This window comes from Gymnoscopelus braueri, assembly GCF_963280865.1.
Source record: "Gymnoscopelus braueri genome assembly, chromosome: 1".
Taxonomy (NCBI): Eukaryota; Metazoa; Chordata; class Actinopteri; order Myctophiformes; family Myctophidae; genus Gymnoscopelus; species Gymnoscopelus braueri.
The window spans coordinates 47,271,086-47,296,282 of NC_137603.1; the positions used below are offsets into that span (position 1 = coordinate 47,271,086).

General features: G+C 40.1%; 3 protein-coding genes across 3 annotated transcripts; 1 reads left to right on the forward strand and 2 right to left on the reverse strand.

The window, feature by feature from the left end:
* The first annotated feature begins 472 nt into the window (after positions 1-472).
* LOC308084990 (26S proteasome regulatory subunit 6A-B) lies at positions 473-2,275 on the forward strand. Its single transcript, XM_080428001.1, has 2 exons — positions 473-1,461; positions 1,832-2,275. The coding sequence occupies exons 1-2, from the start codon at positions 517-519 to the stop codon at positions 2,168-2,170; spliced, it is 1,284 nt and encodes a 427-aa protein (XP_080284127.1). The 5' UTR covers positions 473-516; the 3' UTR covers positions 2,171-2,275.
* A 1,702-nt stretch (positions 2,276-3,977) lies between these two features.
* Positions 3,978-7,939, reverse strand: LOC308084125 (proteasome subunit beta type-1). Its single transcript, XM_080426644.1, has 6 exons — positions 7,745-7,939; positions 7,100-7,207; positions 5,871-5,952; positions 5,293-5,422; positions 4,679-4,785; positions 3,978-4,361 (listed from the first exon to the last, which is right to left on the reverse strand). The coding sequence occupies exons 1-6, from the start codon at positions 7,852-7,854 to the stop codon at positions 4,176-4,178; spliced, it is 723 nt and encodes a 240-aa protein (XP_080282770.1). The 5' UTR covers positions 7,855-7,939; the 3' UTR covers positions 3,978-4,175.
* Positions 7,940-9,020: 1,081 nt separating this feature from the next.
* Positions 9,021-24,978, reverse strand: phf10 (PHD finger protein 10). The gene is made up of 12 exons (XM_080439486.1): positions 24,842-24,978; positions 23,328-23,479; positions 22,389-22,513; positions 21,251-21,334; positions 20,917-21,041; positions 20,457-20,606; positions 19,999-20,108; positions 19,567-19,714; positions 19,103-19,264; positions 12,163-12,271; positions 10,844-11,032; positions 9,021-10,285 (listed from the first exon to the last, which is right to left on the reverse strand). Exons 1-12 carry the CDS (start codon positions 24,920-24,922, stop codon positions 10,200-10,202), a joined length of 1,521 nt encoding a protein of 506 aa, XP_080295612.1. The 5' UTR covers positions 24,923-24,978; the 3' UTR covers positions 9,021-10,199.
* Positions 24,979-25,197: the final 219 nt, after the last annotated feature.

Below are 25,197 nucleotides of genomic sequence, written 5' to 3' on the forward strand. Positions count from 1 at the left end.
TAATGGCATTTTATACATTTTAGACAACTTTAGAAAACTTGTGAAATGGGACATTCTGCATAATGAGTACTTTCTACTTTAAGTACATTTTTATACCAATGCTTTTGTACTTTTACTCAAGTACATTTTGAATTCCGGGACTTTTACTTGTAACAGAGTATTTCTGTGTACTTTTTCTTTTTCTTTTGCAGTTTTCTTTGTAAAGCACTTTGTAACCCAGTTTTGAGAGGTGCTATATAAATAAAGTTTTATTATTATTATTATTATTTCTACCTAGCCTATTGATACATTTACTTAAGTAAATGTGGTGGAAAATGTTTTAAACAATTTCCACCACTGGATGGTAGACCCCATCAGTGTCAGGCACATTTCCGCTACACGTTGCGACGTCACTGACTATTCCTTGGGTACACACACAGCCCTTATTTTTATGTGCCACATCCGGCGGGAGTGTGCAAAAGAAGCATTCGTTTCCGTTAGGTCAGAGTTCGCAGCATTACAAAGCAAGAAACAGAAATGGCGTCGCTGAGTGATAAGTCCGTTTGGGACGAAGTTGAGGATGGAATCGGTGAAGAAGTGTTAAAAATGTCCACGGAGGAGATAGTGCAGCGCACCAGGCTCCTGGACAGCGAGATAAAGATCATGAAGAGCGAGGTTCTGAGAGTCACGCACGAACTTCAGGCCATGAAAGACAAGATAAAAGAAAACACCGAGAAGATCAAAGTGAACAAAACCCTGCCTTACCTGGTGTCCAACGTCATCGAGCTGCTGGACGTGGACCCCAACGATCAGGAGGAAGACGGGGCCAACATCGACCTGGACTCGCAGAGGAAAGGCAAGTGCGCCGTGATCAAGACCTCCACCAGACAGACCTACTTCCTACCGGTGATCGGCCTGGTCGACGCAGAGAAGCTGAAGCCTGGAGACCTGGTGGGTGTCAACAAAGACTCCTACCTGATCTTGGAGACTCTGCCCACCGAGTATGACTCCAGAGTCAAGGCCATGGAGGTGGACGAACGTCCCACAGAGCAGTACAGCGACATAGGCGGGCTGGACAAACAGATACAGGAGCTGGTGGAGGCCATTGTGCTTCCCATGAACCACAAGGAGAAGTTCGAGAACTTGGGCATCCAGCCTCCTAAAGGAGTGTTGATGTATGGCCCCCCGGGAACAGGCAAAACTCTGCTCGCCAGGGCCTGTGCTGCTCAAACCAAGGCCACCTTTCTGAAGCTCGCAGGTCCCCAACTCGTCCAGATGTTCATTGGAGACGGTGCCAAGCTGGTGAGAGATGCCTTTGCCCTGGCCAAAGAGAAGGCCCCATCTATCATCTTCATCGATGAACTTGATGCCATCGGAACCAAGCGCTTTGACAGCGAGAAGGCGGGTGACAGAGAGGTCCAGAGAACCATGTTGGAGCTTCTTAACCAGCTGGATGGATTTCAGCCCAACATGCAGGTCAAGGTAATGACTCCCACGGTTTCTCACATTTCACATTAAACTTTATTGTCACATCACAGGTTCATAAAACAATCTTAGTATAAGCCTCCATCATGTGAAGTTTCAACAAAGGGTAAGAAACAATGAAAACGGGTCAGATATGTCAAAATATTCTAATATAATAGGATATAATAAGATGAATCTAAATCACAAGAATTCAACAGGATTTTCCAAACCAAACTTACATTAACCAACATTTTGTCTTCTGATAGTACACATTAACCAACATTTTATCTTCTGAGAATAGTACATGTAGGTGACTTTGTTCATCTTGGCATGTGAGACACTGTGTTAAATTGCACTTACTACAGAGTAATCCATGTGTTTCTACTAGGTGATTGCTGCCACCAACAGAGTGGACATCCTGGACCCGGCGCTGCTCCGTTCTGGACGTCTAGACAGGAAGATTGAATTCCCCATGCCGAATGAGGAGGCCAGGGCTCGCATCATGCAGATTCACTCACGTAAGATGAACGTCAGCCCTGATGTCAACTACGAGGAGCTGGCCCGCTGCACTGACGACTTCAATGGAGCACAGTGCAAAGCTGTCTGTGTTGAGGCTGGAATGATAGCTCTGCGTCGTGGTGCTACAGAGCTGAACCACGAGGATTACATGGAGGGCATCCTGGAAGTCCAAGCTAAAAAGAAGGCTAACCTACAGTACTATGCCTAAGGAAACACCTGTATGTGTTTGTGTGTACCTTTTTTCATTTGTGGAAAGTTTTCAAAGTTAAGTACAGTTAAGAAAAGGAAAGGAAATAAAAATGACCTAATTACATGTTGTTTATTTCTTGTTCTTCCTCTGATGTTCAGCGGGAAATATCAGAGCCACTACCAGTAGTCACCACTGTATGTTCTTTGTATAGCTAGTGTGGGGGTGTGTGGTTATGGTTCACACGATACAAAAAACCTGTTCATAATTAAGCATCTCTAAAATATAGAATCTGTAAACATATTACTGTGCTGAGTTTGAAACAATTAAAAACAATTTAAAAAGGTTGTCGATCACTATTTGTTATGAAGCTCTTAATAAGATTAGGTCTAAACCTTAACAGAATGGTGGAATTACTTTAAATGACATTTTTCAAAATAGAAAATTAGGTCAGACCTGTCTTAGGTCAGACAATTGATTAAACTGAAGGAATTCAATCCCTGAAAAGACTTAAATTGTATATAAACTTTAGTTTATTCTAAAGATACTGGAAAGGTCACATGCAAGAGGAAATCACTCAACCATGCCCTAGGCGGTGACTTAATTTAGAAAGGTGAAGCAGTCTCTTTAATGCATTCATCTTGTAAAAATGTGTAGTTATGTAATAAATGCACCTTCAACCACCAAAGGGCACCCAGACAGAAGGTCAAAACATAGTTTCATTTGCTGTGGGGATGGAAGAGGTAGTTCATATTCTTCACATACCATACAACAGTACTCCAATTCCCCTACATGGACCCAATCGTGTGCATATTGCACATTATTCTAGGAGGTGGGCACTCAACCTTTATAAATGCATGCCAGGATTGGGCACCAACTTTAAGACTAATACCCTTAACAATTGCATAAAAAATTAGGGCGCTAATTTTTTTTTCCTCCAGAATATATGTTAAGGTAGGGTAAGTGATTTGCAATTATTCAAATAATTGCAAAATGGGTCTATGTTCTGATAGTGCTCGTTACTATAGAGTGTCCTGTCCATATAAAGAGTCTCCATGTCTCTCCAGCTCTTTATAAAACTGAAAATGTATTTTGTAGTTTCTTTTTTTTTTTGTAGTTTCATTTCCAATTTTATCCAACCAGGACAGAGAACTCAATCAGGATATAGATTAAACAAGTGAAATTGGAAGTGATGACACTAAGAAATGAGCAGACAACATTTTAACTGGAACACTACACAAATTAAGCTTAAAAATGGGTACTTTCTCCTGATTGGCTGAGATTTTGACACCTACCGAAAAATGTATTTTCTGTTTATTAAAGAGCTGGAGAGACAGGGAGACATCTGTTACTGAACAAACACTCTATAGCAATGATTACTATCAGAATATAGTATTTTAACCTTTTAACAAAATACTTTTTGTTTTAACCAAAAAATATCACTTACCCTACCTTTAAGAAAGTTAGGCCTTTAAAACACAAATCTGGTTGCTCCAGGTCCATGAATGGACCAAATTATTTCAGATTGTAACAATATAAAAGTAATTACTTTCTGGGCATTCAAATATTTGAACATTCACTTTGGCCATCCCACCCCAGGGGCCAAAGCTGTTTTGTTTAGTTTCTTTTTAGTATAAGCCTCCTAGGGGGATAAGATGGGTGGAACTTGTCATCCCAGATACTGAGCGCATTTAGAGTATTAATATGAATGTAATTTGACTTGCCTTACCTTAAACTATCCGAATTGCCTTTAAAAGTGGTAGGTGTGACGTAGTCAGTGTATACAGTATGTGTGCACACCTTGAGCAATAAATAATATAAAAACATATTCCAGCAACTGTTTTATTCTTTAATAAGAATGTAAAAAGAACAGGAGATTAATTATTCTTCCACAAAATAATGAAAAATCCAGACAGAGCCAAAACCTACACAATGCCAGGACAGGGAGAGAAGGAATAGGTGGGGATCAGAGTAAACCTGGGCAAAAAGAAGAGAAAGGAGAGAATGGACATGAGTCTTTCCCTCCTCAATCCTTCCTCAGTGGGTAAGTTTCTTCCTTGATGCCTTCCTTGGTGACGATACAGAGCCTAAGAGCATCTCCAGTGTAGACGTCTCTCTCTGCGGCTGAAATGAACACATCTTTGACCAGCCGTTTTGCCTTCTCCTGAGTCAGAGGAACATGCTGCACACCCTCCATATTCTTAAAACCAATCTGGAGGCGGATCAGAGGCACAGGGAGATGGAGAAATGGAAAGAGTGTTTAATACCATGGAGCACTGAAGCAACAGTACAGTATTTGTTGACTTGTTATTATCATGCCCAGGCAGTTATGTAATGCCAGATTCAACCAAAGCTCAAGACAGCCATAAAAAAATATAACAAAAAATATACACCACTACAACTGTGTAGCAAGTGTTGCAGCAGGGCACTGGGTCATACACTAAGTAATCTTTATTAATTTTCATGGGAATATTTGACTGTTTCAGTAACATTGTGAACAATATTGGATGTGTGCGAATGCATATTTACCTGGTTGTCTAGTAGCGGCTGTAGCATAGCACTGGCTGATCCTCCTGCCTTGTAGGTGTCTCTCTGGTAGGAGCCCACTGGGTCAAAGCTATAGACAGCCCCCTTGCCTGTCAGACAAACACATTAATTATAATAAAGAAAAATAACACATTTCTTTATTATAAGCCCACTGCATAGTTTATTACCAAACGTCTTATTCTCAAATGTGTCTATTCAATGCAAAAAATCTACGCAGACAAAAAAACAAACCAAGAGCGATAGTAATAAGAAACACAAAAAATTGTAAAAGGATGCAACTAAAATGTAACCTTATCCATTCTGAAGTACTTCATGAAGTGAGGAGAGTACAATTTAGAACCAGCTCTGATGGCAAAGAGTTTTTAAGTCCCTCGAAAAATATCCCAAAGGTAAAGCATTAAATCAAATGTCTTATGAGCAGTGTTGACTGTTGATATTCAGCAACAGACCCTTCTCATTCAGTCCACCCATGTCAGACGTAGAAAGGGCCTCTTCTACAAGGGAGTTAAGGAACCATGTTCCTTCACTGGATCTATTCTCCCCTTCAACTAACAGACCCATTCAGCATATCTGTTTAGCACTACCAATGGACTTACCCTCCTCATCCAGTCCTCCAATGATGTTGTACACATAGTAAGGGAAGAACCTCCTGCCATACAGGATGGTGGACAGCATGGCTGCTATGGCCCCACTGGTCATCATCTTGTTGTTCGAGTGCTTGTACATCTGACAATGGCAGGCAGGAAAAGTTTAACAACTTCTGTTCGGTCCATTAGAAAGTCATGTGTGGTGCTGGTAGTACATAATACAACATCTGGATTCTAATCAATAATTCTGAAATTCATTAATTTGTGAGCATAATGGGGTGCTCACGATTTCTCATGCCTATCTACATGGCTTGTACAGCTGGGAGATGAGGCAGAAACCCAATCTATACACATTTGATAAGCCCTACTGTTGCAACATTAATTGATATAGTCAAGCAGCAGTCATAAAAACTTAATGTTTTGGTCATCAATAACAGATTTTTTGTTTTTACTCATTCTGTATTAGCGATAGCCTAAAGAGGCTGGTAATGCAGGGGTGAGTTAATTAGAATAATCCCTGACGGTACCAGGGAGTTTCAGGATCAGGCTAACATTGTGAAAGAGAGACCAATACAGACTATGCTCACCTTTAGCCTAGCATCGATGATCTTAGTCAGAGTCAGGCAGTCGCCATGGAAACCGCTGCAGCCAATGACAGTAGTGTCTGTCCTGTAGGAGGAGGAAAGGCAGAGGTTGACAGGATAAATGTTCTCTGTGACATCTGGGAGTCAGTGATGAGTCCAGAGTTAGTTTTACGAGCAGGGACAATAAAACTAACAATAACTGCACTCACCCAGTAGTACCACTACTGTAGTAACATATCTCAAGGTTATGTAGAATGCTACTGGTGAGTGAATCTGTATATACTATAAGTGGAAAAGGAAAACCAATCTGACCAAAGAATACTGCATTTATGTAACAGTTAACAAGTGTAATCAGATAATATGGTGCAGAAGCTCACAATTTACAGATTGTGTAAATGTGAGAGATTCTTTTAAGTTTTAGGATTTTAACTCTGAAATATCAGTTAAACATCTAGCAAAATATTGTATATCTCCACATGGAATGGTTTTGAGCTGCATAGACATGTTAAAGCCTGTTCTTTATAGACCAGAATGTTAACAAACTAACAGGGATTTCCAGGTAGAATATCTATGGAAATTTTCCCAATACGTGAAAGTGTTCAGAACATTAGCTATGTCTAGTTTGTCAACCTGTGGATATTTAGAAGCCACAAGCAACTTTTGGATCCCATTTTTAATATCTGTTATCTAGAGTTGCAATACCAACCCTTGACAGCCTATACATCCAAACGGAAAAGTCTGATCCGATTGTATTAAACAACTTTAAACTCGCCAACATTGCAGCTGTAAGGAAAGCTTGAATTATCCTTTGTATCTGCCAAGCTTTTCTTTAATAAAAATCCACCGTAGACATGTTATGAGCTACTTTCTCGCAGATACAAAGAGGATAATCCAAGCTTTCCGTACAGCTGCAATGTTTGGATGAATGGGCTGTCAAGGGTTGGTATTGTAACTCTTGATTCCAGATATTAAAAATAGCATCCAAGAGTTGCTTGCGGCTAGATATTTAGAACACAATAATATAGATGACTAAGTCAATAACAATATCATGAGTCCTGTTCTTCCAGAAATAAAGATAATGAATAATACTGTTTCAATGCGATGCTGCAGGTGTCATCTATCCGGGTTAACATTTGTAGTTGTGGTGATGTTATGGCGATTCGGTCTATTGTCATATATTAATCTTGCACCACTCATGGATAATAATTATGGAACCCCCAGTGCCCACTTACAACTTATAGCATTTTGGAGAGTCACGACTGTGAATTGAATAGCCTTCACTGAGACGAGTGTCTGAGGCAACAATGGCAAAGTCTTCTCCAGCAACAGCAAGTACAGTCCTGAAAAGAACAACCCACATCATCAGATCATTTACTTCATGCAGCGTTAGAATGCAAGTACAGGCAGCCCTGAAGTGATCTGAACCAGATCAGATCATTTACTTAAGTGGTTCTTGATGACCCATCTGTAACCACAGTTACATAGGTCTGCAACTGTGTACAAATGGAACCGAAGCGACCCATTTGGTTCCATTTGTACACTCAGAGATATGATATGGGGGTCTTTGAAATTAAAGTTTGAGAACCACTGATTGAACAACAATGAACACAGCTGCACATGCTAGCTACCTCGTTGGCTAACCGAAACTGAAAACATAATCGTTTCCACGCATTAAGTAAAGTCCTGGCTATCAATTGCAGACACAAGTTGGGTTTATTTATAGATAACACTCAAGTCACAACATGAATATACTTCACATTAATGTAGAGTAGACTTTGATTAGAATCAGCTAACATTAGGTAAGCTAGCCGCTAGCTAACAGGCTGGCTAACATAACTAAACAGTGATGTTCCTGACTAAAACCGTGCCATTCTTACCCTCCATTGAATGTGTACGGAGAAAACCGGTGTTCTACCGCTCCTGTGTTGTGATAATATTTCATTTTCCCGTTATCTCCGAACTGTCCGAAGCTTTGTGTAGAAAGCATCGTTGCTGATGTAGAGATTCAGTTAAACTAAAGTGTAAAGTCGCTGTATCACCTCAATATGGCAGCCAAGTCTTCTTCCTCTAATGTCAACATCATCCGCGTTATCGAGCTGTACCTAGAGGAGTGCGCCCTCCACAGGCAGGCATCATGTATCTCAGGTCTACTTTGGGAAATATAGGCCCAAGTACAGTGGTTCTCAACCTTTTCAGGCCGCACCCCCCAAAATATTTGAACTTGGGACCCTGCACCCCGATGAGCACTAGGATTTGTAAGAGTTGAGGCATTACATTTAGTTTAACTCGGTTCTATTGTGAAAATAGCAGATCTACATGATCAACGCATGTAGATCGCCTCGCGTTGTGAGCATGTAGATCGGCTACTTTCATAATTTCTGCCTTGACAATTTGGCCAATGTTAAATTTTTCAATTAAGTGGTATAAAAAGGTCTTAAAAGTCCTTAAATTGTCACTTTAGAAATGTGCAGATACCCTGTATACACTTATACTGTATGTTGGTTTGTTTACTGTTGAGAAAACAATGCTGCACATTGAGCTTATCATCTGGGAACCCCCCAAAATCATTTGGGGACAGCCCTGGGGGTCCCAACCCACAGGTTGACAACCACTGCCCTAGTACACCCTAAAATGTTGTGCCCCCCCCGCTCCAAATCTAGAAACAAAACATACATTAACATTTAGTGATGTTCAATTGGGTTTCTTTGTTGGATAATGGGGTCACGGGTGGATATAGATTTACTATGCTCCGTTTTCACTGGCCTTTCCTAGACTCAAATATACGTGTTGTAGTTGTACTTGTCTTGATCTGATTAAGACAAGTACAACACATTGAATAAAAAAGCGCTGGGGCAACTCGGATGATTGGAGCCTTTTTGTGTCATGACCTGACTAAGATGTAATCTGACATCGAAACGTTTTTTTCTGTGCTTTGCACCCTGCTATTAAAATAAAAAGGCTCCAACCATCCGAGTTGCTCCGGCGCCTTCTTAATTCAGTTGTGTTGTGTCCGCTCCTGAGACACAGCGGATCAGCCTGATTTCGGCTTGAGGCGCAGTGGAATATCAACACATTTATTTGAGTGAGATGAACATGTTTTACAATGCAAATTGCTACAGATAAATGATGAAAAACACATTTTACTAGAAGCTTTTATTGGGGTTAACAATTATTCGGTTGTCATTCGAGACAATTTCATATATACAATACATGATCAAAACATCATTGCAGGATAATGGAGAGTACAAAAGGAGACTTTGAAGAAAATGTCAAAACATGATTCAGCAGAGCTACAGACGCTCTAAATCATAGTGGCTTACAGCACTGTCTGTGAGTGCAAAGATTTCATTAGGACAAAAACACGGAAAATTTAGAAATCATACAGCAAGAAGATAAGTAAAGTGAAACAATCTTTCTAGTAGTCAAGCCTTACGACAGGTAGAATTGGCCACTGCTAGGGCCAGACTCAATTTAACTGGCTCGTAATCCACACTTTCTTTAAACAAAAGAGGTATCTGTTTAAATAAGGTTTTAACCGCCCTGCTTTGTTAAATAAAACTTAAATAAAACTACAAAGTAAACTATAACCCTGATCACATTTTGTGTTTTCCTTATTTCTTATGTTTAGGAGGAAACTGCCCGTCATAAATAATGAATAAGCCCTTGCCTGCTCTGGGTGACCCTGTAGCAAAAACCCAGACTACTTTAAAACGCCGGGTCTCGTAAATTTGCTGAAGCTTACTCCCAGTATCAAAAGGATACACCGGATAACAAAAGTATGCACCATTAAATAATCTGAAACAAATGCCTTCACAAATATTCATGAAACTGTATTGTTGGACCAATAGCATACATGCACAGACACTACACTGTAACTGAGTGGGAGCTGTTCTTTTGTGTTTTACAATTTATTTAATACAGAAATGTGATTAAAAAAACTTTTGTATTTTCCATGTATAAAAATATATTTTATTTCTAATGGAATATAGCTATGTTGTTGGGTGGTTGAAGTTTTTTGCTACTGTATGCTCCCAAAATGGTCTAAGTATGACAAATAAAGTAAAATGTTGGTTGGATACATATGTAACATTACAATTTATGTCTCAAGAAATCCCATTAGAAATTTTGAGGTAAACATTTCAACCTGATCTTCTTAGGAATCTGTATGTGTACAGCTTCAGTCTGCATTTATTTTATAATCTGGGTCTACATCGGATCAACATTTTGTGTGCTGGGCCTCAAGGCCAATTTATACATATACGTTTATACTATATGTACAGTATATGTGTGTACATGAGCCTTTAGAGAGAACCAGGTCTCTGTTGTCGTGTATCATTTCTGAGCCGATTTGGACTTCTTTGCTCCTTTCTTCTTGGGTGTGGTGAAGTTTTTCTCACATAGCTCACACATCCAGAGACCTACGGAAAACATTTGACAGTGTGAGTGAAAGATGGAGCACATGAACCATTAAAATATCACAGGCAAAAAAGCCTCCCTATTTGTCTCTAACCATTGTGTTTCCTGTCCACTGTGTTGATCACAAAAATCAGCTGTGTATGTGTGTGCTTGTGTAAAGACCAGGTTCTCCAAGCTGAAAAGTGCTGTAGAAGTGTAGAAACCGGGGAATGGAGTGAAAAAAGGTAGTGGAGTGGGGGTGGAGGCGGGTGGATGGAGTAAGGGAGTAGTAGTAGGAGGAGGGGGGCGGGGGGGGGGGGGCTAGAAAAGTCTGTGTATGTGTCTAACCTGGGATCCCTATTTCTGGCATGTCATTATAGGCAAAAAACAAAACAAAAAAAGAGCTGATCTACTAGCTCACCACTTTCAATGGCATTCCTATTTCACAAGCTCACAACGCGAGCTTGTAGATTGCTTGTAGATAGGCTATTTTCGTTGTGCATCATCGTCGCATGACCAAGTATAAAATAGGGCTGAAGTGGTCAACCAGTCCACTCCCTAATTTTGCATAGTCAACTCACCCATGGGTATAGAATCCACGCCGACACAGAATGTGTGGAATCCTCGATCACACTTGTCACAGAACATCATTTCTTCCTCGTGAGTTGGCTGCTGGCACACGGTGCAGGTTTTACACTCCATACACTGCCAACGGTAGGTCTGGATCAAACACACCAGCTCCTCAGTCATGTCCAGGCAAGATGGATGCCCTAGGTTGGATGCACAGAGGCACACACATGCACAGGTAGACAAATCAATGATGCACACACCCACAGAGAAAGGCGTACGCATAAAGGCAAAGAGATACAGATAGAGGCAGGTTCTCACACAGACAAACATCCATATACGCAGACACACATAAAAAAAGCAAGGAGAAACTCTTCAGTCCTCTGAATGTCTAGTAAACTATTCATATATAAATGCGGGCGCTCGCTGGCCTAGCGGTCCAGGTGCATACCACATAAAGGCTCTAATGCCTGACAGCGTGTCGCAGGTTCGAGTCCCGACCCTGACAACCTTTGTTGCGTGTCATTATCTCTCTCCCTGCTTCCTGTCCATCTTCACTGTGCACTATCATTAAAGGCAGAAAAGCCCCAAAAATATATATTTAAATAAATAAATGCTTGATTTACCCTCCTAAAGGGATGAATATAAATATAATACATGTTTTTTACATGTTAATTAAAGGAATACCTTGACACTAAGTATTTAGTGTGTTCAGTGTTTTCATTTGCCAAGCAATTGAGACATAATGGAAAACCAAGGCTGGACATTTATCCTGCAGTCCTGCAGTGTGATTACCACCTAATCACGCTATTCTAGCTGGAGTCATGTATAACACACCTTTCCCCTCTCTGCCACCGCTGAATTCCCTGTCTCTCACACACACTATCCTGTCTAAATAACAAGGACAACAAGCACCTGTCTTGTAGCATTGCAAGCCCTTGAAAGCAGAACGAGCACTATTAACATGATCAACAAGGCTGCTACTGTAGCAGTACCCACTGGCTGGGTTCCACTAGATGTTAGATATTAGTCAAATGAAAATAAATTTTAACTTTGACTAGTTTGACTTAACACAGACAGTCACCCCTCGCTTATACTCAAGGAGTAAAAGGCCTAGGGGCAAATCAACTCATTTTATAATAGATGTAATAATAATAATAATAATAACAGTAATAATATAATCCACAACACCCATTTTAAGTGACAACAAGTACCAAAAAACTAAACCACAACCTGCAATTTAACTGGTTCTCAGATAACTGTTGGGCCAAAGATCCCCATGAATATTTAATAAAAAATAGAATTATCCTTTAAAATAATCATTTGAACTTACCGCTGTTGGGACATTGGGAGCAGTGAATGAGAGTCTCTGGCTTTCCTTTCTTGTTGGACTCTTTACCCTTCTGGCAAATGCCACATATAGCATTGGGAATGACCTTAGGCTGCAAGGGCAGAATAATGCTATAAAACCAAATGAAATCATAAAGGTGACCTGTGTAGTCATAGGCAAAATAACTCTGAAGAGTGCACAAATGGAACCAAATGGTTCCATTTGCACAGTCTTCTGAGTTAGCAAGGATTTACTGTGTACATTTTCAATACTTGGAAATAAAAGAAATAAACACTTGATTTATCCAATCTTCCCAGATACAATATTTCATACCCCTTATGTTGTGGTTTAGAATTGTGCCCAAACACAGATACAAATAACAAGGAAGAAACAACTGTACAAACAGTAACAAGGGAGTTTTGTCACTCAACATTTGTGGCTTGATTTACGTGTAAATAAAATGTGCTTTGTTTGAGACAAAGCTGATCTGACACTTCTTACAGTTAATACACATAATGGGTGTGTTCATAAAGGCAATCTGATGCTCCACTTAGAAAAGAGTCTAGCTCCAACTGAAGAAGTAAGTGTCAATATGTTTATGTCAGGGGGTTTAATGGATATTACAACTGTGAACGGTCGTGGAGCAGTGGTGACTAGCTTGCTAGAAAATGTAGCCAGTGAATTTGCTTAATTCTCATTAATCTTGTCAACACCTGAATGTATACTACAGACTCCTTTGACAGAGATCCCAGTCAGTGTGTTCTGAACACTTTGAGAAGGTGCAGTTGAAAGTCAGACTGGGCTCTGGCGGTCAGATTACCAAATTACAAACACACCCAAAAGTTCCCATTATTGCTCATGTCAGACTTGATCAAGGCTAATTGACCACCAACTGTTCGTTGACTTGACTTAAAAGAAGCAGCTGTAAGTACGGTTGCTAGAGAAAATCACCACTTTTCTCTCCACTCTATGGGTTTGAAACTTTTATTGCAACTCTTCAATTGTGGTGTCTAATAAATATGGACAATCTCAGAGTTCCTTACTAAAAAACAAACCATCAGGTTAGACCACAAGACGGTCCAGAGAAGAAATAACCAAACAGAGCAGAGAGGAGGGAGATCAAATCAGGACATCACACGTCTACTGTGGGACATTCTATAGACTAAATGTGACTAAAACTATACTGGTAGCCACAGATCAACAGAATATTTATATCACTGACTTTGACATAAATGGTTGCCTTGGTTACCGTCAATGCTAGTATACAAACTGAAATTTCCAGTTTTTATTTGGATTGTAAACCCCCCTGTTGTGCAGTCATGCTGTACGGGCAAACTGCAGCTAATAAAAAGCTATGAAAATAATGAATCTGAAATAAATGTTATACGATTTTAAATAACCTTGCAAGAGACAGACAAGTGACAAATTACCCATTAGCAGAAAAAGCGGAATAAATGCAGGTAACAAATGTAGGTTTATGCCCTGCAACACTACTGTAAAAACCTTCACTAGTATGTAGTTGTCGACAGACTGTTCTTGCTGTCACAGTCTGATCAAATCTGCAATGACATTCTCAGTCACCTGAGGAAGAGTTAGTCTTCCGTTTTTCCTTATATATCACACAAATGCACAAGCAAAACTCTCATCAAATGTGCACTTGCACTTTCGACCACAATATCTGACCCCATTTACTGATTTGGATCTCTCTTAGCCCATCGGCTAATCTTCCAAGAGTCCAGTCCACTGATGTCTTTCCCCACGGTCACTATTCCTATTGAAATACTAGCCAGTTGAGCAGTCTGTGACTGAACTCCTACCATCCGTGCCCCTATAACAAACCCTCTTTCATAGTCACTTTTTCGCTTGCCATCTTGACTCAAAATTGAGGTGGACTGGGACTTTCCTATAAGACGAATGCAATTTGAGAGTTCAGACAGGTGAAAAAGGTATGGGTGATGTGTAAAAAAGTGATGAAGTCAGAATAGCAATCAACCCATTTGAACACCTACAGTCTGTAGGCTACAGTATGGCTGATCACCATAACACCAAATCACCATAACACCAAATGAGGGAATAACTTTAGTTAGAATGGTGTTCCATCCCTCCAGAAGAGTTCCAGAGACTTGTACAATCTATACCACGGTGCAATGAAGCTGTACTGGTGGTTCATGGTGGCCAGACACATTGATAAGAGACTGTTGTTTTTCCTTTAATTTGTCACTTGTCTGGATATGTACTGTCTGGTGGTCATAAAACACTTTTGAAATATAGTCCAACATTAAAATATTTTCCGCCACCCTACATTTATTTGACCTAATTATTTGTGTTTTATTCAGATATTTAGATAAGCTCTGTGACAAGCTGTGAAGCATCCTTCATTAAAATGTCCCCTGACAAAGAGGAAGCAGATTAGACAGATGGCCAAAGACACAAAGGTATGAGTTAATAAAGCACCAGGTTTAGTCATAGGAATAAAGCAAGACTAGAAAGAACACAGAGAGCTTAACTAAGAGAACGAAAGGAGCAGGGGAGGGATTCACTCAGATACAGCTCTTTGAACCACTCACTTTCATTTCCGCTCTTTAAATCATGTACACCATTTTGAATTTAGGATGTATTAAATGCCTGCTTTCTTGAGCTCAGTGATGAGCCATTCACAGGATTAATATCTTCCAGACTGTCAAAGTCCAGAACAATCAGTATCAAATAGTTGATTTAGTCATGATGTAAACAGAAGAATACCCAACCACTCATGAGTGAAAACCAAAATGAGCTATTCATTGGGCTTGTTTCAGGTAAGGGGTCAATTACTTTTGATTACATTTTTGAATTTCAATTGAATGTGAATTCTGCAAATGCAAGAAAGAGTACATGCATGAATAATACCAGCTGGTATTAGGTATAATTTAACTGCAACCCATAGATATGTACAAAGAGGCAGACTACATTGGAATAATACACCAGCAGAGTTCACAGTCAACCACAGTTCATATCTACCTACACTAGAGCCAAATCTAAAGGTTTTGTGTTTTTCTGGACGTTGACCATATTAGATATATCAGCTTACACTTTTGGATGTCTCTTTTGCCAACAGACTGATAACATTTAACAAATTGATAGCCTTATTAGGACAATGAAGAGAGACTTAGCGATGCCAATTATCAGCTGTTCCTCACTAGCACTGAACAGACCGTGTGTATAGAAATGGAACTACGCATAGCCCCCATGACACCTGATGAAAACCAAGGCTGTCAAATTCAAAATGTTTGAAATAGAAGATATAAACACATTCAACAATAAAAAAAGAAAGTTAAACGTGGGGAACCAAAGAGCATATCCTACAACATAAATGACAAAGGTAACAGTGATAATGATAATAAAGTATTTACCATAGAAATTCAATATTATGAAGCTGTCATTATCTAAATAATGTCACACCATGCATCTGCACACAAATAAATACATTTCATGTTTTAGGACTTAAAATTCCATCAAAACGTATAATGCTGCACCTAAGGGTATGGTCATTTAACTTTGGCAGTTTGCAAATATAGTGCAGCTTCTGACAAAAAGGCCATGTGTCCTACATGAGCTGTCCAAACAAAAGTACATTTTATAGAGAATATTTGAACGACACTGTAGATATACTCTGGGTACATTACTGTAACCATTGCTAAATGGGCTGCTATTTTGCCAGTTGCCACTGGCCAATTTATGCGACTTTTGATTAATAACTTATTGTAGTTAAACCAATCTGATCTTATCAATAAAGACATCAGGTTGGTGTCGGTATGGTATCTAAAAGTATAGTGGGCAAGGTCTCCATGTCTCAGCCATCCTCTAGATAACTGACTCAGAGAAAAAGTCTAACTAAAAAATAAAACTGAACTGGCAGACTTTTAAAAACAGACAATGGAAAAGGACCCTGTTCACACCACAGAGCTGAGCTGAACTGACCTTCTGTGGGTCCAATTTATGCAAAGGAAAGTTACAGTCGGGTGATAATACCACGGTAGCATTTTGTGGCAGTGGAGATAACAGATAACTGCCATCAGCATGGATGATTGTGTGTGTGTGTGTGTATATACACACATATACGCTATATATATATATATATATACACGCATATATATATATATATATATATATATATATATATATATATATATAGATATAAGGACTTAAAAAGCTACTGTTACCTAAAATCTGTCAAAGATTACACATAAGTGTGACAGATTTTGTTATCACTCCCTTAACAAAATCATTCATAGAGCTGTGCTAAACAATGTCTTATTAAGAGATAGATAAACGAATATGCTAGTTGCAGCTGAGCTCATGTGAGCCACAGTGTGAATAGGGTCAGTGTGTCCTCATCTATTCTAGATAACTGATAAGGACCAGTGGGGCCCATATCAAACTGTCTGATAAGTTAGAACAAAGCAAAGTACATCACTGACGTAAAAACAAAAAACACATACGGATATACACGTAAAACATTAGAGCTTATGCAAATGTCATACTTGCAACAAATTTGTGTTATAAACTCTCAAACTTTAGTGTTGACAGCAACTATTATTTTTAAAAGAATAGTTCACCCTAGAATGTAAATTATATCATTATTATCTACACCCACTCATGCCAGTGGAAATACGGATAGCTTATTTGCCCACAAAACACTCAAGGACTTTGCTAGCAAAAACATCTAGCAACTTTCTCCAAAACAACTGAAACCAATAGTAACCAGTGCCAAAAACAGGGGGGGAAACAAAAAAATAGAAACGGACTGACAGACACATGGACAGGCAGGGGCGAAAACAATCTCTGCCTCCAAGCCTGTAGGAGATAATGACGACTGACGAGTATGTAACATTAATGGACCTGCTAGCATAGTCTTCAAAGACCACATGGCCTGACAGTTATTGACCTTGCGATGCCAACATGGCTGACATGGTTAGATGTCTGCTATTTGTTAACATGTCGGTAATAGTCATGTTTTAGTTTAGCTGACTCTGAGGAAGATGCAGTAGCATAGAAACAAATTGGGTGAGAAGCCCCTCTTTCTACCGAAATTAGGTGAGACGCCCCTCTACCTACTGACTCACTGCCAATGGAAATTGGGCGAAGAGTCCCTCTACCTACTGATTCACTGCCAATGCAAATTGGGCAAGGAGCCCCTCTGTACACCCAGCAGCCAGGCCAGGCATCGGTGGCCTAAAGGTTAGAGGAGCACATTTGTGACAGAAAGGTTCCCAGTTTGATCCCTCGGACCGGCAGGAAACATCTGGGTAGGGAAGTGATTGGCCATCACTTACCCCTCCCCAACACCGCTAAAGTGCCGGTGCCCTTGAGCAAAGCACTGAACCCCAAACTGTTCCAGTGGAGGCGCTCAGTGGCCAACAGTATAAGACTGTGGTTGTAGTCCCCAGGTCCCGCTGTTTATGCGTGCGTGTCTGTGTGAATGTGTACCAGGGTGTTGCTGAAAAAGAGTGCTCATGTTCAGCCAACCTCCCCATGATAAAAAAATGTTCAAAAAAACAACAACACTCCGACTCACTGCCAATGCAAACTGGGCAATGATCTAGAATAGATTCTATTCTACCCACTGATTCACTGCCAGAGCAAATTGTACCTTTGCCTGAGTCTCCCATGGTATTTTCTACAGGGCTTTCTGCCACCTTTAGGACAAATTCCATTATCTTAATCAATAGGTTGATGTTCCTGCTCATGACAGAGGACTACTGGTAGTATGCATGCAAAGTTTGACGCCAATCGGTCCAACGGTGTCAGAGATCAGCTGTACATAGACGGTCGGATGGACACACACACGGGAACGAACATGGGGGGAAAACAATATCAGCCTACCGGTATGTAGATAATAAAATAAAAATAATAACCATTATGATTACTCTGTATAACTCTTCCAGCATAAATAAAGCCAAATGATGGCACTGAGTGGAAAATACCTATATTTCACCATTAATTAGTGCACTTCTAAAGCAGCACGTACTCCCTTGAGCTGTTGGGGACAGTATGCAGAGAACAAAAGTACCTTCTGCACATTTGTAACAAAGATTTGCACTAAATATAGGTCTTTTCTACGCAGAATAATCCTTTGTCTTGCTCTTTTTACAGCTAAAGGATACATAGTTTTGCTAGCAGCAACATCCATGACTGTTTTGTGGACAAGTCTGTCTTTCCACTGGAATGAGGGTGAGTAGCAGAAGACAGAATTTTCATTTTTGGGTGAACTACTTCTTCTCTATAAAATGCATGTAGCGCAGAATATCGGTTTCAGAATAAAAAGTTATATTTTACTCTAAAAAAGAAGGAAAATAATAATAATGAAACTAGCAGCCGAAACTGTCCGCTTACTTGTCTTAGAAGTATCTTTTAGACAAGTGGGAGCAGACAAGAGGTATATTAAGACATTCAAAAGGAAAAAAAGTACAAATTTAGAACTTCAAAAACGTCTTCAGGCAAAACTGGAAAAAAGTGCAGCGAAGACGAAAGAAAAAAGTGAACTGTTCCTTTAAAATGTTCTTATTGCTCACAGTCTGATATGAAGAACAAAAAAAAAAAAACCAAGTTGCAACCATGAAAACACTGACTGAAGACCCTGTGTGTGTGTGTGTGTGTGTGTGTGTGTGTGTGTGTGTGTGTGTGTGTGTGTGTGTGTGTGTGTGTGTGTGTGTGTGTGTGTGTGTGTGTGTGTGTGTGTGTGTGTGTGTGTGTGTGTAAAGACCAGGTTCTCCAAGGTGAAAGTGCTGTTGAACTGTAGAAACCGGGGAACGGAGTGAAGAAAGGTAGTGGGGTGGGGGTGGGTGGATGGAGTAAGGGAGGAGGAGTAGTAGTAGTAGTAGTAGAAAGAGGAGTGGAGGGGAGGGGGTAGAAAAGTGCTGCTGCTGTTGGAGGACAGGAGAGTTCAGGTGGGTTTTTCCTCTACCTTGTACCCCGGGGTGGCTGCTGATTTGTTGGATGCTGTATGGCGTGGGGTACCATCCTTGCCCGCTGGGTTTGACCTGTCCTTGGCTTTGGACTTGTGGCCCTGTCCGCCACCTGCCTCCTGCTGGCTTTCCACATCTGTCGTGCTACCTGAAGAACTGTCCTGGAGAGAGGATATGATTTGGAGGGGGGGGGACAGATGCATAGGTGGTTACACCAAGACCTTTCTATGTAGTGAATTGAGTCAAGTTTTACTGAGGTAAATGACTCCTTGTTCTGACACTTTAAAAAAATCTACTAGAATTGTTTTGCATTGATTTGTTCATAGATTAAAAAAACATTAACACAATTAATTGAAAAAGTAATCTATAGAATAATCTCAAATTTTACTGTAGTACTAAAGCATGGGGATGGGAGATTATAACTGCTACAGTACTAGTAATAGCAATAGTAGTAATGTCTTACAGATGAGTTCTTGTTCTTTTTGTCGTCCTTGCCATCCTCAGCATCATCTGAGTCAGGTTCCGAGTCCAGTGCAGGAAGCTCTGGGTCCAGAGGAGGCTCAAACAGAGCCGTGTTCAACGGCAGGTAACGAAGCTCGTTAGGAGAGTACCTGTGATACACAACACCTGAATCAACTACTCATCCTCCTCATACTCACTGCCAGGGAACCTATGCTCCAAAATAGGTTTACTGTATTGCTACAAATAGCATTTCAAGGTTTACATCTTGCCTGTTATTTTCATGGGCACATAATTGTGCTTTCTGGCCTAGAAATACTGTCATGCCATAGTGATTTGTTTGGGGGGGGGGGGGGGTTGAAATATGCAGCCTTCCACATGAAACAATGCATAATAATATGACTATTATATAATAATACTATTTAAGACAATGTACCTCTTGTAATAGTCTTGGAACTGTCCTGGTATGAGAGACACAGGGTAGGGCCCCGTCTTGGTCAACTCTGGAGCTAGCACCTTGAACCTGCCCTGTGGCACTTGGATGACCTATAAAATAAAATAAAACGCATGAAATCTCAAACACTCTACCTTGGGGGTTTGTTTCCTTCAGCGAATAGTAAAGCTGGTGCTTTATTAATTAACTGGTGAACCAAAACCTCTAAATATATTTTTGTACAAGGTCTATGGCTGTTCAGTTGGCTGTTGCCAGTTTAGCATATCAACTTGCCATCGCTGTGAAGATTATGAAAATATTGCAATGCTTATAAGGCATAAACATTATCTATTGCTAAGGATGCTAAAGTTCTACACATTTTCACCAATCTTAACTATTCTCAAAGTTGAACACTCAAACTCAACCCTTTGTTTTTGGTTGTAGAATGTGGTAGGACCTACATGTGTCTGGAGGTCAAAGTAAGCCCTCCTTTCCTCCATTCTCTCCCTGTTGAAGTTGCTGTTGAACTCTGCCGCCTTCTTGGCTGCCTTCTTAATGTACTCTGGAACTTTACTGGCCTCTACTTTCTCAGGCTTCTGCTGCTGCATTTGCTGGTAAGAACAGGAACAGACAAAGACTTCAGGAACTACCGGTAGCTGTAGTGTTTTCAATACATAAGTAAGTGGTTATGGAAACATCAGACAAATGGTATGAGGCAATGTAGTAGAAAGCAAACATGCTCGATACAAATGTTCATTGAATTAATTTGTACTAGATAGAAAGATTCTTACAAAATAAAGGGCAAAAACAACACATTAGTGCATGACAACGCAAATAATGCATTTATATAATCAATATAGTATATGACGAATCGTAATAGCCTTACAGTGTATTCAAGTGTCTGGGTGCATATATACTTACAGAATACTCTTTGGCTATCCTCTGTCTCTCTCTTTCCTGCAGTATGACAGAGTACTCAGAATGTTTGGGGGGATACTCCCTTATCATCAAATCGATCACTTCGTCACTCCGCAGGGCTGTCAGACCTGGAAATGCACATTCACCCACATATTTGTTACATCAAGGTAACAAACAAAATGTCAAGTGTCCATTTTTATTCACCAAGTTCCTCACATATACAAATTGTCTGTAAGTTTTATGGTTTTAGATATAGGCTTGACTTTAAGTAATAGAGTCTCACGATTCCTCATTCTACATTATCAAAATGGTATGACAGTGTTACGATGCTTCCTACCCAAAGTGCATTGCGTCTCAGTGATGACATTTTGTTCTCGTAGATGCAGCTTTTCCTTGTGGCACAGATCTCTCCTCTCCAGGTCTACAAAGGGTGAAATAGAACATTATTACTAATGAATGGAGTCTGTATAAGCATGTAGGTGTACAACATGTATGTGTGTATATAGTGTGCGTGTCAGTATACTGTGTGTGTGTGTGTGTGTGTGTGTGTGTGTGTGTGTGTGTGTGTGTGTGTGTGTGTGTGTGTGTGTGTGTATAATTATCAAGTTTGTGTCAATTTATAGAGATTGTTGGGGACTGATATTTTTATTTGTTTGGTCTTCTATGTTTGTGATGTGTGTGTCAAAAAAACGTAAAGAAAAAAACCCAAAAGAAAATATTAAAAAAACAGCTAATGACTGGAGTCTAAATGGGACACAATAGTTTAACCCATTTAGACCTGAGGCCGATTCTAAAAACGCCTTCTTAAATCCTGACCTAAGTTTTCTGAAAAACTTCAAATATTTATTCAAAAATTACAAAAAATGTATGTTGCTATATACTGTACATAGGAACCCCAAAAGGGGTTCCCGTCCTGAAAGGTATAGTTATAAAAAGGGGTTCCCGCCCAAAACAAAATGGGTTAAACTAATGGTCCTAGGCACATTCTTTTGGTACTAATTGTTTGGATTGCCTCATTGGAGCCATAAATATATTAAGTTAAAGCACTTCAGAATATGTAAGGAATTGAAAAAGTGGCATCTTTCCCTCTTTAGCACTTTAAAGCACTGGTTCTCAACATCAGGTTCGGGGACCACCAGGGGGTGCAAATGGACCCTTATGGGTGTGTAAATCGTGAGAGAGTACAAATTGGAACCAAATGGACCTGTATGCGTAAAATTATTTGTACTTTCTCAATATCTCCACACTGGCCTTGGAAGGCCTCAGGATTCCCCAGGAGGAAGTGGCTAATGTTGCTCGGGAAAGAAACTGTTGCCCCCGCGACCCGACTCCAGATAAGCGGCTGAAGATGGATTGGATGGATGGACTTTCTCAATAGTTACAGACCCGTAAAGGTCCTCTTGGACCCCTGGTGCGTCCCAGACCAGACGTTGAGAAACAGCACTTTAAGGGATATATTTTAACTCAAGCCTTACCAGGATATTTCCTCTTGAAAGAGGTGACTCCAAGGTACTCGCTGACCTGTTCCTGCAGCATGTAGTACTCTCCTGTGTCGTCTGCAGGCCATTTGTACTCTGTCAGATTCTCAGCTGGAAAATGACTGGGAAAAGGTAAAGAGTAGAGACAGGCAACAAGGATTGCAAAAATAAACCAGCCGCCTTTATAAAAACTTTATTTCCACTAATTGGATTGAAAATTATGTTAAACTGGCATAAATGGGTTAATGAGGGCTACAACCAGTGAGCGAAAAGAGGCAATTATTTGTGGACTGGAAAAAACAGGAGGAAAAACTGGACAGAATAAGCATCTATCAGAAAACTACAAGTCCAGTTAGATATTAATTCATGCCCATTGAAATGAGGGGGATACACTGCCGTCGTTTTAGCTTTTTCTCAACTGTACCCTAAATATAGCTATATGTATTTGTTAATGACATACATTAATGCGTTAATATTCTATGCTCTGTTGATTAATTGAATACAAAAGGACCACAATGAAACAAGACCCCCAGACTTTTTGGTGTTATCGTTTTAGCCTAGATGTTTTACAGTACCGTCGGGCTGTTTTTATTTGTTTGACTAATAATGTATTCAATCAATCAAGTCTGCAACATCTTGCTGTACAACATTACGTAGCAAAATCTTCAGTAAACCTAGCCTCTAGTGTAATGGTGCTGCACTTTAACTCTCAGAGTTATTGGGGGGCGTGGCCAAATGCATACCAAGCTGGGGGTCCTTGAAATTCAAAGTCTGAGAATCACTGCTGTATACAAAAGTTAAAGTACAAGGAGCACACCTCTCTTCATAACATAAAAAACTGAGCAACTGTCCAAACCATTCATTAAGTTCTAAATTATTCATTTTTTAAAGCAAATGTATTGCCATGACCTGTGATAAGTAATTAAGCTGACCCACCTAGGATCCTGGATGGACGTGTCACAACTCCTGGAGCTGTTGTCACAACTCCTGGAGCTGTTGTCACAACTCCTGGAGCTGTCCCCAGAACCCATCCTCCTCCTCTTAGGAAGCTGGCTTCCATCGTTGGACACCTCCTCTATCACATCTTCCTGTAGAAGACATAAAAAAAACATTATGACAAAACAGCATAGCAACAAGAAGCTATGAAAATTGATTGATTGAATAATACTTTATTTATTAACAGTTTGCAAATAGTACAGTGGTACGATTATACAATGGTGCTAAAGGATAACACAAAAAGCCCTAAGGGCTTGTTTCCATTGTGGTCCTCCCGTGTATTCAATTCATCATGACATTAAAGATGAAGGGGGGGGGGGGGGGGGGGACATTCATAGACTTTATACAGGGACCAGTTACACATTGCAGATAGATGGCGGTTTTGAAGGAAACTTTAATTACTAGATTTTGATTATCATTACAAAAAAACACACTAACCACTTCAGCCCTATATACATTTAAGCCATTTGAAAATAGCCGATCTACAAGCTCACAAAGCCATTGTGAGCTTGTAGATCTGCTATTTTCAAAATATTTGTATACATTTGAAAACTTGAAATGGGACATTCTGCATAATGAATACTTTCTACTTTTGGTACTTAAAGTACATTTGATACCAATACTTTTGTACTTTTACTCAAGTCAATTTTTAATTCTAGACTTTTACTTATTTCTACAATGCAGTATTAATACTTTTACTCAAGTAAAACATGCAAGTACTTTTCCCACCACTATGAGCTACAGTAGCTGCAGCCATAGGCATGGAGAAGATGAACAGTCTTATTTAGCACGTATAGTATCACTTGCAAAACAAGTTCATACATGCAAAACGGAGTAGTGTTTATTAACGAAGCGGGTGGCAGTTTGTTCACTTTAATCAATCAATCCACTCATCAGCATTAGGAGAACAAAGAGGGAGATGATGCTAACGCTCAGCGTTGCCAGCTTTTGCGAGGGAAACAAGCAAACATGTCTATGAAAACAAGCCCAAACGAAGCCACATGAGCACTTTAAACCTATACAGATACACATCGGCTATTTGAAATGAGCAGAGTTCACAACGCGGCGCGTTGTGAGCTTGTAGATCTGCTATTAAAAAAAAAGAATTCATATCCGTGGACAAATACATATTATTTTGGGGGGCCCTTTTTTATTTGAAAATGTTTGAGAACCACTGGTTTAAGCAACATTAGGAAACAAGCCCAAACAAGCAACTACACTTTAGAAACAAGCCCAAAAAAACACAAACCCGCAACTATCAATATTTACAAGCAACTTACCAGAAAAACAAAGCCCAAAGTCGCTTACAACAAGCAGACCTGGCAACACTACTAACGCTGCACCTAACAGCCATTCATCAACGAGCTAGCTGTTAGCTAACGCCTCATTTACAGCACCGTACAGAATGTACACGGCTTCATCACAAACACACAGTGTGGCTTACAGTGTGTTACCTTTACGGATTGTGCTCCTGGGGTTGCGGGGTTACTAGTGTCGCAGGGAGGAGGAGGTCTGATGGGCAGGACTGTAGCCATGTTGTTGTTCAGCTAATGCTGCTGCAGCTGGAGCCAAACTGGACACTCTCTAGCGCCACTTCCCACAACCAGAGAGGAGACAGGTCAGAGGTCAGGCAGGCTGCTGGGAGGCTACATCCCATAGCCCCGAGAGCACCGTTGCCAGGTCTATGAAAACAAGCCCAAAAGAAGCGACTATTGGCCAATGGCCACATGAACTTTATTTATTTAGACGGGACACCGGCACACCGCATATTAATTAATAACACTCTAGATTTGGCAAAGATGCTAATTTA